The sequence below is a fragment of the Hordeum vulgare genome, chromosome 5H (genome assembly GCF_904849725.1).
Source record: "Hordeum vulgare subsp. vulgare chromosome 5H, MorexV3_pseudomolecules_assembly, whole genome shotgun sequence".
NCBI lineage: Eukaryota > Viridiplantae > Streptophyta > Magnoliopsida > Poales > Poaceae > Hordeum > Hordeum vulgare.
Window position 1 is genome coordinate 496,532,314 of NC_058522.1, and position 14,703 is coordinate 496,547,016.

At 44.5% G+C, this 14,703-nt stretch overlaps 2 protein-coding genes across 3 annotated transcripts; one reads left to right on the top strand and one right to left on the bottom strand.

Annotated features, from left to right (window-relative positions):
- Window positions 1-313: 313 nt before the first annotated feature.
- LOC123400009 (F-box protein PP2-A13-like) lies at window positions 314-3,196 on the top strand. The gene is made up of 3 exons (XM_045094404.1): window positions 314-1,255; window positions 1,618-1,736; window positions 2,547-3,196. Exons 1-3 carry the CDS (start codon window positions 938-940, stop codon window positions 2,971-2,973), a joined length of 864 nt encoding a protein of 287 aa, XP_044950339.1. The 5' UTR covers window positions 314-937; the 3' UTR covers window positions 2,974-3,196.
- A 1,450-nt stretch (window positions 3,197-4,646) lies between these two features.
- LOC123400010 (E3 ubiquitin-protein ligase BIG BROTHER-like) lies at window positions 4,647-7,263 on the bottom strand. 2 transcript variants are annotated; one of them, XM_045094406.1, is made up of 7 exons: window positions 7,146-7,263; window positions 6,335-6,490; window positions 6,149-6,213; window positions 5,960-6,004; window positions 5,565-5,689; window positions 5,370-5,478; window positions 4,647-5,065 (listed from the first exon to the last, which is right to left on the bottom strand). In XM_045094406.1, exons 2-7 carry the CDS (start codon window positions 6,468-6,470, stop codon window positions 5,030-5,032), a joined length of 516 nt encoding a protein of 171 aa, XP_044950341.1. In that variant the 5' UTR covers window positions 6,471-6,490; window positions 7,146-7,263; the 3' UTR covers window positions 4,647-5,029. The 2 variants fall into 2 exon arrangements, with proteins under 2 accessions (XP_044950341.1, XP_044950340.1); XM_045094405.1 differs by lacking the exon at window positions 7,146-7,263 and adding an exon at window positions 6,916-7,101.
- Between the last annotated feature and the right edge of the window lie 7,440 nt (window positions 7,264-14,703).

Sequence of the window (14,703 nt, forward strand, 5' to 3'; positions counted from 1 at the left end):
CCGAGACAAGTATGCAAAGTGTAAAAAACGAGGAAGATGATCAAACACGTCTTTAATTATGTAGAGACCGGGTGTATGCTCATTATGTTTGTATCGCCCGATGCCACATTATGAATCAATAAAAACGTTCTTTCTAAAAAAAAAAGACATTTCTATTGGCCACCGCCCAAGTTCTCCTTGCACAGAAAGGAAAAAGGAAAAAAGAAAATCCTTGAACAAAGTCGACATTTTGCTTTGCTCGACAAGAACAATTCGGGCACACAGTAGCAGTCAGTCGATTTCAACGGTGAGGAGGAGACGGCGGGTGAACTGGGTGAATCATCGTCTTCCCGGACAGCGACTCGCACCGCGTCCGAGGGCGAGGGGCGGCAGACGAGCACGAAACCACCTCGCGACACGCGGCTCCCACCACAGCGCACCGCACCGCACCGCACCCAGACGGGGAAAAGGGAGAAGAAATCTTGTGCGCCGCCCCCTTCCCCCCCACGGCCAAGAACAAAACTAACTTTCCCTTGCGGGTGCGCACGGTCGTCTTCCACAACCTCCACTCCCTTCGCGCGGCCGCTATCCCGTTTCCGCTCCCCGCCCCAGCACCGGCCTAACCCGGCACACGCCAAGAACAAGCAAGCTCAGAAGCCAGAAACTTCTTCGATCGATCAGCAACAGTCGGGCGGACCAAGAGTCTGTTCGATCCGGCCGGTGCAAGAACCTGCTGGGACAGGCGAGCGCGACGACGACGCCGGGAGGTCTCCGCTCTCCGACGGCAGGCGAGGTGACAGTGGCACCGGAGGGATGGGCCTTTCGGCGGTGAGGCGTAACACGCCGCTCTTCTCCAAGTCGCCGGCCTCCCTGCTTCTGCTCTCCAAGCGGCTCACCCTCTACTGTTGAGCTCCCGGCGGGCGGCCGTTTCCTTCTCGGTCGAGCGAGCCATCCATCCATGGGCGCCGTTGGTTCGTCGGCGAGGCGCGGCGGGGGCACGGCGCTGGGGGACCTGCCGGAGAACTGCGTCGCCGAGGTCATGCTCAGGCTCAACCCGACGGAGATCTGCGGCATGGCCCGGCTCAGCCGCACCTTCCGCGGCGCCGCGTCCGGGGACGCCGTCTGGGAGGCCAAGCTGCCGCGCAACTACGCGCGCCTCCTCGCCGCCGCCGGCGGTGGCGACGAGGAGGCCGCCGCGTTGGAGGCGGAGGCAATCCCAAAGAAGGAGGTGTACGCGCGGCTCTGCCGCCGCAACTCCCTCGACGGAGGCACCAAGGTGTGTGCTCTGTCACATCTTTCTGGTTAACATCGCCACTATGAAGCAAACTGCGTCTGTTAAAAATATTGAAAATTTCCCGTAATTTGTTCTAAAATTTATGACAAACCTTGTGCAAATTAGTATGCCGGCAAATTAATAAAACTGCGGGAATTTGATTTTGCTAGTAAAGGTGCAGGAAGTTGAGTTTATTTTGGCGTGAAGTTTGTGTTAATAAAGTGCAGGAATTTGAGTTTAAGTCTGATTAGTTTCATATACGCCGATTTGAAGATGATCTTGTTTTGTTTTCCTTGAATTGAATTACTGTTGCTAATTTGTTACTGCTACTGCAAATGGAATTCATTATCTGATTCATTGTGCAGGAGTTCTGGCTCGACAAGGCTGGTGGAGGCACCTGCATGACAATCTATTCCAGGGCGCTTTCGATAACAGGCATTGATGACAGGAGATACTGGAACTTCATTCCAAATGATGAATCAAGGTGCTTTCATCAAAACCAAACATGACAGCTCATAATTGCCCCATTTATAGAAACTCTGTGCCATGATATGTGAATTTTCTTGCACTATGTTGCTTGGAAGTGTGTTCAACAACTTCAGTTTTCAGCCCAGGCGCATTTGGTTTGTGGGTGAGTATCTGAACTCCGGGTGCGTATCGCCGAAGCTGAGCAGCACCTCCCGCTATTTGTAGAGCTCGCTTGTCGTATGTCATGGCCACTAAAGAAATCCAAATGGTGCAAACTACATCAACTCTATCTGTGTTCAACTCGTGTTACAAGCTGCAACTACCAGTTAGTTGTCTTGTCTTGATAAAAGCAAAAAAAAAAAAAAAACCGGGATTATGAACAACACACTACTTCCGCATGTCACCAACTAGGGGTGTGATTATCTGCAGTGGCCCCTGAAATGTATGCCAGTTGGAACGTGATAAGCCCTTGCGTACCAGTAGTTGTTTCTTATGATGCCTGCATAGGTTAACCATGCCTTTCATGTGAGATAATTGAGCATGTTTGCTTTGTTAATCATGCCTTTCATTTGAGATAATTGAGCATGCCAAAGGCTTGCTTTACTGGCATTCGACAACACATATCCATTCCAAATGCGGTACAAGTATGTATGTTATGTGCTTCTATTGATGCAGAGGCCGGGGCAAAGCCTCCTTTTCTAAAAAAAATGTATCTTATGTGCTTGTACAGTTGTGCTTTGTCAACTGTATATGGTTATAGAGCCAGAGTGTTCCAAACATTTGGCAGATAAGAGAAGTCCTGATAAGCATGCCGCTTTTTCTGCAGGTTCCGTTCGGTTGCTTATCTCTCGCAAATCTGGTGGTTTGAAGTCAGAGGTGAGGTTAAGTTCTGCTTCCCAGAAGGTACATATAGCCTGTTCTTCCGAATTCATCTGGGCAGGCCTTTCAAGCGGCTCGGTCGTCGGGTTTATAGTGCCGAGCACATCCATGGGTGGGACGTAAAGCCGGTGCGCTTCCAGCTATCGACTTCAGACGGGCAGCAGGCCCAGTCCAAGTGCTACCTTACCGACCCAGGCGTGTGGATCTATCATCATGTCGGCGATTTTGCCGTGAAGAACTCGAACGAACCACTGAATATCCAGTTTGCGATGGTTCAGATAGACTGCACACACACAAAAGGAGGCCTGTGTATGGATTCAGTGGTTATAAAACCCAAATGCCTTGCGCGGAAGGGACCTAGGAGTTGTGAGTAGATCTGGTGAGCAGAGATTAAGCTGGATCTGTAGAAATGATATGGTTTCGCTTGTTTTCCGCCGTAGTGTGCTTTCGGCTGTCGCTGTTTTTCGATCCTGTAATGTAAATATAATTGGAGGGGTGAGTGATTTTTTATTTCCTCTTGTCCCTATAGGAGCATCAAACATGTCACACCTTGTTAATTGTGAGTTTAGTGGCATATATACATGTTTGCTTTTGCTATGTTCTATGGCACCTGATCCTTGTGTACCAAAGCTTGGCTGAATCAAATTCCCCTCAACTTCCTCTTTTTTTCTTTTCAACCTACTACCTCAACTCCCTCTTTGCCCGTTGAGGTCCTCTTTGATTCCTTGATCTGCAGGATTTCCAAAACAGAACTGAAGCACCATGCCTTTTTGAATTTTACATTGTTGTAGACCAGAAGAGTTGACACAATATTATGTTCAGCGAAACATCACATGAAAAACTAAATTATGCTTGATGAGATTAGACACAATGAGAATTACACTTTGAAAGTGAGATTAATTCTTAGAGAAACCCTTGAGGTTTCTGGTCCAACAAACCAAAACACCACTACAGGAAATGTTTCAAGGCTCCAAACTCTACGAAATTCCGCAAAGATCCATTCAAATCAAAGAGGTCATGAGTAGCAAAGCCAAGACAGTGTTGGAAAACTGGAAAATTGCTATGGATCAGAGGGAGTACTAAAGTTTTATAATGCCAATTTCGATAGTAAAAATAGCTGCATCCAATTCCCTCGGCAATCGCGTGAAGTATGTTCTCTAGTTTTCCTACAGCTTCATCCAAAGCAAAGAGGTCCTGAATAACAAAACGAAAACACGGGTGAAAAATTGTTTGTTGGGGACATGATAGGCCTTTGGGGGCGTGTGGATGTGGATGGGGTGTGCTTACGACAACACAGCCTCGCCACAGAACATAGGTGTGCTGGTGCTGAACACCTGTTGCTGACACTGAGGATGCCACCGGATGAGATGAGATCACGCGTGACAGCCGTAGGGTCATCGAGAAGAGACTTTGTGCTGTAGGTTGCATCACACCACATCCAACACTTTACAACTTTATGCAACTAACCAGAGAATGATTAATCATGGAAAGAACAACTTAAACTTTTTAAAAGATGGGATGCAGACAAGAACATCTATCAGCACAGGAATCTATGTACACCGGATGGAGTGGATCAGTGTCAGCACTGGATCATGGAGCTTAATTAATTAACTACTTCCTCCGTTCTTAAATATAAGTCTTTTTAAAAATTTCACTAGGGCTACATACGAAGCAAAATGAGTGAATCTACCCTCTAAAGTATGTCTATATACATTCGTATGTAGTTCCCTAGTGGAATCTTCAAAAAGACTTATATTTAGGAACTGAGGGAGTACTTATTAGTTAATACCATCTGCAATCGATCGCCATTGTTTAGGCAACCAATGACGCTGAGATCCAATGCTAATCCAGGATCCGAGGATATTAATATTGTCGTGTGGCCTTTGCTGTGCCCCTGATGCAACAGCACTCAAATAAGGATAGCAAATTCAGAGAAAGAACCATGCCCAATTGTCCACTACTGAAACAAGCAAGGATAGCAAAATAGAGATATATAAATAAACATCCTGTTTGAACTTTTCAAACTATAAAGAGAGACATGTGCCCGGGAGTAGAAAATGCATGTCCTATATATGTGTATATATAACATTTACAATCTTGCTTCAGACTTTACACAGTGGGCTGATGTAAAGAGGGTGCAATACTTGACAAACCAGATCACCTACTGAACTGCTCCTGCTCGGTTGCATTCTCGGAAAATTGCAAACCATATAACCCACTGCCCGCACATATTTATCATCATTTTAATGACAAAACTAAGTTGGGGGACATCAAACATGGCATGATCCAAAATACATTTTTTCTTAAAGCACGACAGTCGACACACCATCGAGAATTATATATATATAGCATAATAGGCCATAGGAGAGCAAGATTGTCCATTATCATCACGCGGCGACGAGTCCACACCATCTCCACAAACATCGCAAGTTAACCAAATACCTCCTCATTGCAGACTGGGCATGCCTGAATGAAAACAAATATGCATATCAGAAAAAGAATCAGATAGTCTTTTGAATATCAGACAACAACAGAGGATTGTACAGCAAGATATCAGACAACAGAGAATTTTGATATGGCGTCCAGACGATGTCTACTAAAAAAGCAACACTCCATATCTGAATATATTTGCTTATGTTGAGCGACACAGCAGGTTTATATTAACATTCAGCATCTATTCATAGAGGACGAAAAACTTATATTTGAACTGTATCATATCAAAATTAAACCAAACGGTATTTTAGTGAAAGAAAAAATAACTGAGTTTTACCTTGTTAATCTTAAGCCAGCGAGTTATGCAACCTGCATGGTAACAATGGCTGCAGGGCAGCCTTATCAACTTCTCTCGGCTTTTATAGTTCGATTTGCAGATCACGCATCTGCATGGAGACATCACATAGTTATATGTTTGCCTTGGGGTTACAAAGTGATGACCGACTCTCAGAGTAAAACAAATGTCACGTACTCATCGGTATTCTTTTTGCTCGAGAAGAAGTTACATTTGTTCCTAAAAGGCTCCAGGTAGCTTATCAGGTCATCAGATAATCCTCTGGATTGAGTTCCTACCTCTTCACCGATTGCTTGTAGTTGCTACACAATACAATACCAAATTAATAGTAGTAAATAAGTTGTTCAGAAATGAGATTTTTGTGTCATACAATATGTCAATCAAAGTGTGTCTATTATAATGTCCAATTGTTTTATTGTCAAATCACGGGAACAAAGTAGTATAACTGAACTTTTTGTATGGAAGCAGGTATCCTGAGACAGTGAACCACATCGACGATATGCGTTTAGAAAACTGTTTGTTCTCTATAAACCATCAAGTAATGTTCCTTCCGCAAAAGCAAAACAACATACCTCGTATGACATATTATCCGGGTCGACATTATCCTCTGTTGCCACCTGCATACACACATTGTGATCAACTCATCATTCTGGGACCCCCTTCAAATTTCAGTTCAGGTAATTGGAATCCCTTTCTAAGGAATGTGTTGATGATCCCAATGAGCCAACAAAAGAAAGCAAAAGAGTAGAAAGGCAACAAACCTGGGCTGCATTATTGGCAGGCCTGTACTCAACAGCTGGTGATGATGGTTCCAAGGATACGCTGCCTAAAAACAATGCGGCATCAACATGTAGCACGCGTGAGCATTAGTTGAGTACAGCTAATGAATCCACCTCAAACAATGCAAAAGATGCTCGGAGATTGGGAGCAGTGGCACTATATTATACCAGCGAATTCCCTAATGGCGAGCGAGTCCTCCTCCTCTTGCAGTTGCCTGGCCAAAGCCTCGTCCGATTCGCACCAGGCCTCGATCTTATGGGTCTCCGAGGAGACATGGACTGCGTAGGTATTGGGAGCTGCCATTGCTGAATTGTGACGCTTCCCTGCAGCAATTTGCAGCTAATGAACACTATAATTGGATCAATCAATGCAACACTACATTCTACATGTATAAACCTGTTCTGGCTATCGTCTTAACTGAAGTAAGGAACATTCAGAATTTGGATTCGGAATCGCATTAAAAGCTGATGATTGCCAGGTATTATTCCTCTTTCTATTTATAGACTGATTAAGAAAATATTTTCTGCAAATTACTGTGCTCCGGGAAGAAGTAGAAACACACACTCTCCAAATAAATACAGCTTAATTCAACTCTTGAAAAGAGCAGCCATGACTTTTTCTAACACCTAAAAGAGCTCGAATATCTAAAGAAGAAGAAGAACAACAATAAAATCCAACCTTGATATTCTTCTTATTATCGCCGAATAACAACTATTTTATCTATCGATCAGCGACCGCTTTAGCATACCATGGAATACATTTCCCGGCTCAGTTCCGAGCAGACGACACGCTAGACACGCCGCTCCAAGAACAAGAGGGGAAAAAGGGGGCAGAATCCAGAGCATATCCGGGCAATCCTAAACTTGGCGGAGAAGGGGAGGAAAGGGACGGTGAAAGAGAGAGAGAGAGAGGCGATCGACCCGGATCAAGAACACGATTCACCGGACGATTCTCGGCGATCGAGGAGTCGATGCATACCTTGCCTGCCGCCTTGTGAGACGAGCGGAAGAGCAGAGAGTGACGGCGCCGCCTCCGCCCCCGCCTCCTCTCTGTCTATCTCTGTCCCTCTCAGCCGAGCCAGACGTGCGCTATTGTGCCACTGGAGAAAGGCTTTATGCTACCGACGTGGTCGCGGGTGCTCCCAAAGTCCAACTGATGGAGACTACCTACTGGTATGTAGTAGTATGCGCCTTCCTTTCTCTTCTTTTTTTGGTCCGTTCTGATTTGCATTCCTTCATTCCTTTGTGTCCCTCGCTCTTGGCTCGGCAACCCAATCTTTTGATTTTGTTTCCGTTCGATCACAGTTGCAGTTGCCCAAATCTTGTTGATTGTGTTTTTTGTTTCCATAATTCAGAAGATGTGGGACAAGAAAATGAGTGAAATTGCAATGCCATGTCCGCCTGAATTCCGTACTGTCGAATTAATCTGCTTCGGATTTCGTCAGATCTTTTTTTCCCGGGTTCGTCGGGGGGACGGAATGGTATCTGGTGAATGGCTGAACAGTTTCCCAGGTTTTGATCCTGGCTGTAACGCTCGTGAACTTGACACTTGTACTTCTTTTTCCTGGGTGAAAGGAGTTTTATTTTAAAATTATAGGGTTACATAAGAATGGCAACAATTCCTTGATACATGGGATCTTTGGTGTAACCACACGGCAGTAGTACACTCGATACGACTATAGTTTGCCTCGTGACTTTTAATTGGCATCTGTTGAGTAAATAGGTAATTTTCCGAATATATTAATCCACGAAATAATAACTAACATGACATTGACTAGACTAATGATATACTGATCATGAACTAATCTAACACATACTAGGCATATAGTTGATACATCTATGCATTCCAGCGGTATTACTAGGATTGAAACGAACAGGAGTGGGATAAACGAGCTATACCCTCCAGTAGGCCAGTTGGCCGTAGCAGCGATGTTGGCAGCGGATGCAGCGGTAGCATCCTCTGCCCTCTTCTTCTTAGCTTCAAGGGCGAGACGATCGGCCTCGGACGGTTCAACCATGGCGATGACGAGGACGACGTGGACGTAGACGAAGCAGACGGGCGGAGGCGAGCAGTCGCGTGATTGCTCCCCAAAAACCTAATCGCCCCTCTCCCGTACAGGAACCGGAGAGGCGGGGTTTCGGAGACCTGCTCTCCCGTCGACCGTGTACGCGGTGAACGGGACGGAGTCGCCGGCAGCAGCAGCAACAAAGGAACGAGCGCGTGAGGCAGATGCGATCCTGATTCTCGTGACGGCTAGGGTTGGCGTTAGCCCTGCTTATATAGGCGGCCGGATGGAGACACGTGTGCTGAACCCACGTCCGAGTCGGTAACATGACCGGCAAAAATAAGCGCGTAGGTATGAGCTCGGCTCGGCTCATTCCCGCGGCGCGTCGTGATGAGGCGGGCGACGGAGGAGGAGTGCGCGAGGGCATCTTCTCTTCTCACTCTCCAATAGCATGTAGAAGAGAGCCCCTTATAAAGGGGTCCAACTTCTTCTCCACTAGCGGGATGGGACTAAACTTCCCACCACCACCTTATCATGCCACCACCTACATGGGCCCTTCGAGATTTCTGAAATTCTCTTATGGGCCTAAGGCCCACTACTAATTTCAACAATCCTCCACCAGATCTCAAGGGCACATCGTGTTCCCTCGTTCCAATCACTGTTTTAATATACCAACATTTCAGTGAAGACCTGTTAAGGTTGAGCTTCACCTAGAACAAGTAGCTACACCCCTTTACAACTGAATAATGGACTATGCCTTGAATTGTCAGTTTGGTGTAAAGAAGCTTCACCACAAGTCTTACTAGTACTAGGTTACCGAAGGCTGACCCCTCGGGTGGAGCATATAAGTCATACTCCTGGCCTATTCATGAGTTTACTAGAGATCACCCCAATCTCATAGACTGTGACCAGCAGTCAAGCTCATATAGGTGTGTTTCTCGAAAGATCGCTCTGTAGGACAGCATCTTGCTTACACATAAGCTTTAGAACACATTAAGACAGTAGTCATCCTACCATACAGTATCCGAGAGTATTGCATCTCCAACGGAGTGGGTTAGTTAAGTTACTCTCCTCAGTTCACCAGTGGCTTGTTTTCCCAGGTCCTACTTCACGGGATCTCCGATCATATAGGTTGGGTTACTTCCATGGCAACTCATGTGGGTCTCATACCCATCTCCCTCGATGCACTATCTATCACAACATGTGATAGCCCTTTAGTAAAGGGATCTGCCAGATTCATAGCCGTTTGGATGTAAGCCAACGCTATCACTCCGGAGTTTCTCAAACGTCTGACAGACTTCAATCTCATTCTTATATGTTTGTTGGACTTCATATTATCCTTTGAACTCTTCACTTTGAAAATAACTGTCTGATTATCGCAGTTCATAAGGATAGCCGGAACCGGCTTCTCAACCACATGTAAGTCCATCAAAAGATCTTGAAGAAATTCTGCTTCGACACCAGATGTGTCTAATGCTGTTAATTCTGCTTCCATTGTCTATCTCGTTAAGATCGTTTGCTTGCAAGACTTCCAGGAAACAGCACCACCCCCAAGAGTAAACATATACCCAGTAGTGGCCTTCATCTCATCAGCATCAGAGATCCAATTCGCATCACTATACCCTTCAAGTACCGATGGGTATCCCGTATAGTGAAGTCCGTGGTTGACAGTACCTTTCAAGTAGCGCATAATTCTTTCAATAGCACACCAATGAACATCGCCCGGGTTTGCAACAAATCGGCTAAGTTTGCTCACAGCAAACGCGATGTCAGGCCTCGTTGCGCTAGCTAGGTACATAAGCGAACCGATAATTTGAGAGAATCTCAATTGATCTATAGATGTGCCTTTAAACTTTCGAATAAGCACACTAGGATCATATGGTGTTTGAGAAATTTTGCAGTCCGAATATCCAAAGCGACTCAAAATCTTCTCAACATAGTGGGATTGCAGAAGTGTAATCCCACCCTCATCATCTCTCAAAAGCTTGATGTTCAAGATAACATCAGCCACCCCAAGGTCCTTCATCTCAAAGTTTTGAGACAGAAAAGACTTAACCTCCTCAATTACTTTGAGGTTGGTTCCAAATAGCAGTATGTCGTCAACATACAAGCATAATATAACTCCTTCGCCCCCACCATGGCGATAGTATACACATTTGTCAGCTTCATTAACAACGAAGCCAACAGATGTCAGAGTTGTATTAAACTTCTCATGCCATTTCTTAGGTGCTTGTCTCAGACCATATAACAATTTCAGCAACTTACACACCTTTCCTTCCTGACCTTCTATCACAAAGCCATCTGGCTGTTGCATATAGATTTCCTCATTTAGCTCTCCATTCAGGAAAGCCGTCTTAACGTCCATTTGATGAACGAGAAGATCATGCGAGGCCGCCAATGAGAGTAGTACTCGAATGGTGGTCAGTCTAGCCACAGGTGAATAAGTATCAAAGAAATCTTCTTCTTCTTTCTGGGCATAGCCCTTGGCCACAAGCCTAGCCTTGTACTTTTCAATCGTACCATTGGGCCTAAGCTTACTTTTGAACACCCACTTGCATCCCAATGGTTTGCAACCATATGGACAATCAGTAATTTCCCATGTCCCATTAGCCATGATGGAATCCATCTCGCTACGGACTGCATCTTTCCAGTAATCAGCATCTGGAGAAGCATACGCTTCTGAAATAGAAGTGGGATTATCATGCACGAGGTATACGAATAAATCATCACCAAAGGTCTTTGCAGTCCTTTTTCTCTTGCCCCTACCAAGAGTTTCCTCGTCATCCTCCTCAGGATTAACATCATGTGTTTGTTCATAATATTTCATAGGAATGGCAGGCTCGGGAGTTATCTCAGATTCCTGTCTAGAAGTGCTTTGCATATCTCTCATGGGAAATATATCCTCAAAGAATGTAGCATCCCTCGACTCCATTATTGTACCAACCTTCACATCAGGTACCTCAGATTTCACTATTAGAAATCTATAGCCTACGCTATTCTTAGCGTATCCCAAATTAACGCAGTCCACAGTCTTTGGTCCAAGCTTACGCTTCTTGGGGATCGGTACATTGACTTTCGCCAAGCAGCCCCAAGTACGTAAGTACGAGAGCGTCGTCCTTCTCTTCGACCACTCCTCGTAGGGAGTGACCTCATTATCTTTTGTAGGAACCTTATGCAGGACATGACACGCGGTCAATATAGCCTCCCCCCGCCATCCTTGGATAAACCCGATGTATCTAACATGGCATTAACCAAATCAGTTAGAGTACGGTTTTTCCGCTCGACAACCTTGACTGGGGTGAATAGGAAGGCGTCCTCTCATGAGTAATGTCGTGTTCCGCACAAAATGAATCAAATTCGTTTGAGAAGTGCTCTCCACCACGATCAGACCAGACTCATTTAATTTTCTTTTCAAGTTGATTCCCAACTTCTGCCTTATAGATTTTAAAGTAGTGTAGAGCCTCATCTTTAGTATTTAACAGATACACATAGCAATATCTAGTGGAATCATCTATCAATGTCATGAAATATTTCTTTCCACCTTTAGTCAACACATCATTCATCTCACAAAGATCAGAATGTAGGAGTTCTAATGATGCCAAGTGTCTCTCCTCTGCAGCCTTGTGAGGCTTGCGAGGTTGCTTTGCTTGCACACACGAATGACACTTAGAACCTTTGGCTAAAGTGAAAGTCGATATTAAATTCAGTTTTGCTAGCCGCGACATAACACCAAAACTTATGTGACAAAGACGTGAATGCCAAACCTCAGATTCATTAACACTCGGATGAATATTGTTCACGACTTTATTACAAAAATCTGCAAGGGAAAGGCGGAACAAACCTCTGCATTCATAACCTTTACCAACAAAAAGTCCATATTTTGTAACAACTACTTTTTTAGACTCGAATACCAACTTAAACCCTTCTCTACACAGAAGGGAGCCACTAACGAGGTTCTTCTTGATGGCGGGGACATGCTGCACGTTCTTCAGCTGCACGATCCTTCCCGAAGTAAACTTCAGATCGACCCCGTCAACACCAAGAACAGAAGCACTCGCGCCATTCCCCATCAATACGGACCCGTGACTTGTGGCCTGATAAGAAGAGAACAATGAGATGTCAGCACACACATGAATATTTGCACCCGTGTCCACCCACCAATCGGTGGACTGACAAACTGAAAATACAATAAATAAATTACCGTACCAGATGCACCACTTTCATTGTTGCCCACAATCATATTAGCAGACTTAGAGTCCTGCGCCGGCTTCTTGTACTTGTTTGGGCACTTGTTTGCCCAATGTTCCTCTGAACCACAAGTAAAGCATCCCTCTCCCTTCTTATTCTTCTTGAATGTCTTCTTTCCCTTCTTTTTGAAGTCGGTATTCTGTTGGACAGAATTTTTTTCCTTGGACTTGTGGGAATTGAAGTTCCTCTGATGTACCATATTGGCAACAAAAGAGCTTTCGGCCGCTTTTCCATTGGAGTCCTTTGCTCTCGAATTCTGCTCAACACTCAGATGGCCGATGATGTCCTCCACTGAGAACTCACGCCTCTGTTGTTTCAAAGTAGTAGTAAAGTTCCTTCAGGAATTAGTGAGCTTAGCAATTATACAGCCCGCGACAAACTTGCTCGGCAAATTGCACTTAAGAACCTCAAGTTCTTTAGCTATGCATATTATCTCATGAGCCTGTTCCAATACAGAACGATTGTCAACCATTTTATAATCGTGGAACCGCTCCATAACATACATCTCACTCCCAGCATCAGTGGCCCCGAATTTAGATTCGAGCGCCTCCCACAGCTCCTTGGCAACATGCATATGTAAATATGCATCAACCAGCTTATCTCCGATCACGCTAATGACTGCTCCAAGGAATAGGACGGTGGCCTCCGCGAACATCTTCTGTTGTTCAGCAGAGATCGTTCCCGTGTGAGTGACACCGGCTACCGAGAACACGTTCATAGCTGTGAGCCATAAGGCGGTTTTCGTTTGCCAACGCTTGAAATAAGTACCGGTAAACTTATCCGGTTTCAGTGCAACAGCAAAACCATTACTCGAAAAATTCCTACACACATTAGGTTTTTGGATTGTTGAGTAAATAGCAATTTTCTGAGTATATTAATCCACGAAATAATAACTAGCATGTCATTGACTAGACTAGTGACATACTGATCATGAACTAATCTAGCACATACTACGCATATAGTTGATACATCTATGCGAGTGGGATAAACATACCCTAGGTAGGTAGGTATGAGCTCGGCTCATTCCTACGGCGGGCGGCGGAGGAGGAGTGTGCGAGGGCATCCTCTCTTCTCACTCTCCAATAACATGTAGAAGAGAGCTCATTATAAAGGGGTCCAACTTCTTCTCCACTAACGGGGTGGGACTAAACTTCCCATCACCACCTTGTCATGCCACCACCTACATGGGCCTTTGAAGATTTCTGAAATTCTCTTATGAGCCTAAGGCCCACTACTAATTTCAATAGCATCCTCGATATACCTTGTGAGGTGTTTTACATTAGGCTGAACCGAACCGCCTTTTCATCTTCTTCTTCTTCAGAAAAGAAGAAAATACTGCAATTTTTGTTTGGTTTAAAAAAACAACAAGTATGACATGCACATTCGCACACCCGTCCACAAATCAAGCAATTTTTTTCTTTGAAAAATGCCAGGAATGACATGCGCAGTGGCACACAAATACTTTCAATTTTTTCCAAGAAATCGAATCCTACAAATGTCATTATTATATTATAGAAAGTGTTGGTTCTTAGAACGTCTCCAACAGGTGTTCAATTTTTTTTATTATGTTTAACATGTTTTTTATACTTCTGATAAACATTTATACTAATAAATCTAATCCTTTTCGTAAAAAACAACAAGAAGTCAAGTCGTCGTCAAGAGATCTGGTAGAGGGTCTACATGGCTTTGTGGCAGCCGGGACGGGCACTCATGGTGGACGAGTCACTCCCCGATTAATGTGCAAGACACGAGGCCCTCGGATAGTACCAAGTAGCCAAAATATTTATCTATGTGATGTGACATTGAGGCACGGGTAAATAACTTTATACCGAAGAATGCGAAGGAAGCCTTCCCTTTCCTTCTTTAATATATGATACGCACACTCCTGCGTATTCGAGAAAAGTCGTCGTCATCACAATAAAAAAGATGAAATATGTATAATCCAATTTCTCGATTCAATAGAAGCCCAAAGAGGTGCATATGGTACCCAAATAAGAATATGATAGATATGTCAAAAACAGGTCTGATTACACCTATTCCTAATCCTAAATAGAATGTAAGGACGAAGGGATTTCTATGTAAACAGAGTATCCTATTTTCATATGCTCGAATGACCCCTTCTTATAATAAGAATGTGCATGGTCTTGTCCGGTATGGAATGGACTTACAATCTGATGATCGAGTCGATTCCATGATTATAAGTTCATAACCCTAGCGCTCATTCCTATTTTGAACGGAACAGATCTACTAATTCTTTTATTCCAGTTAGTAAGAGGGATGTTG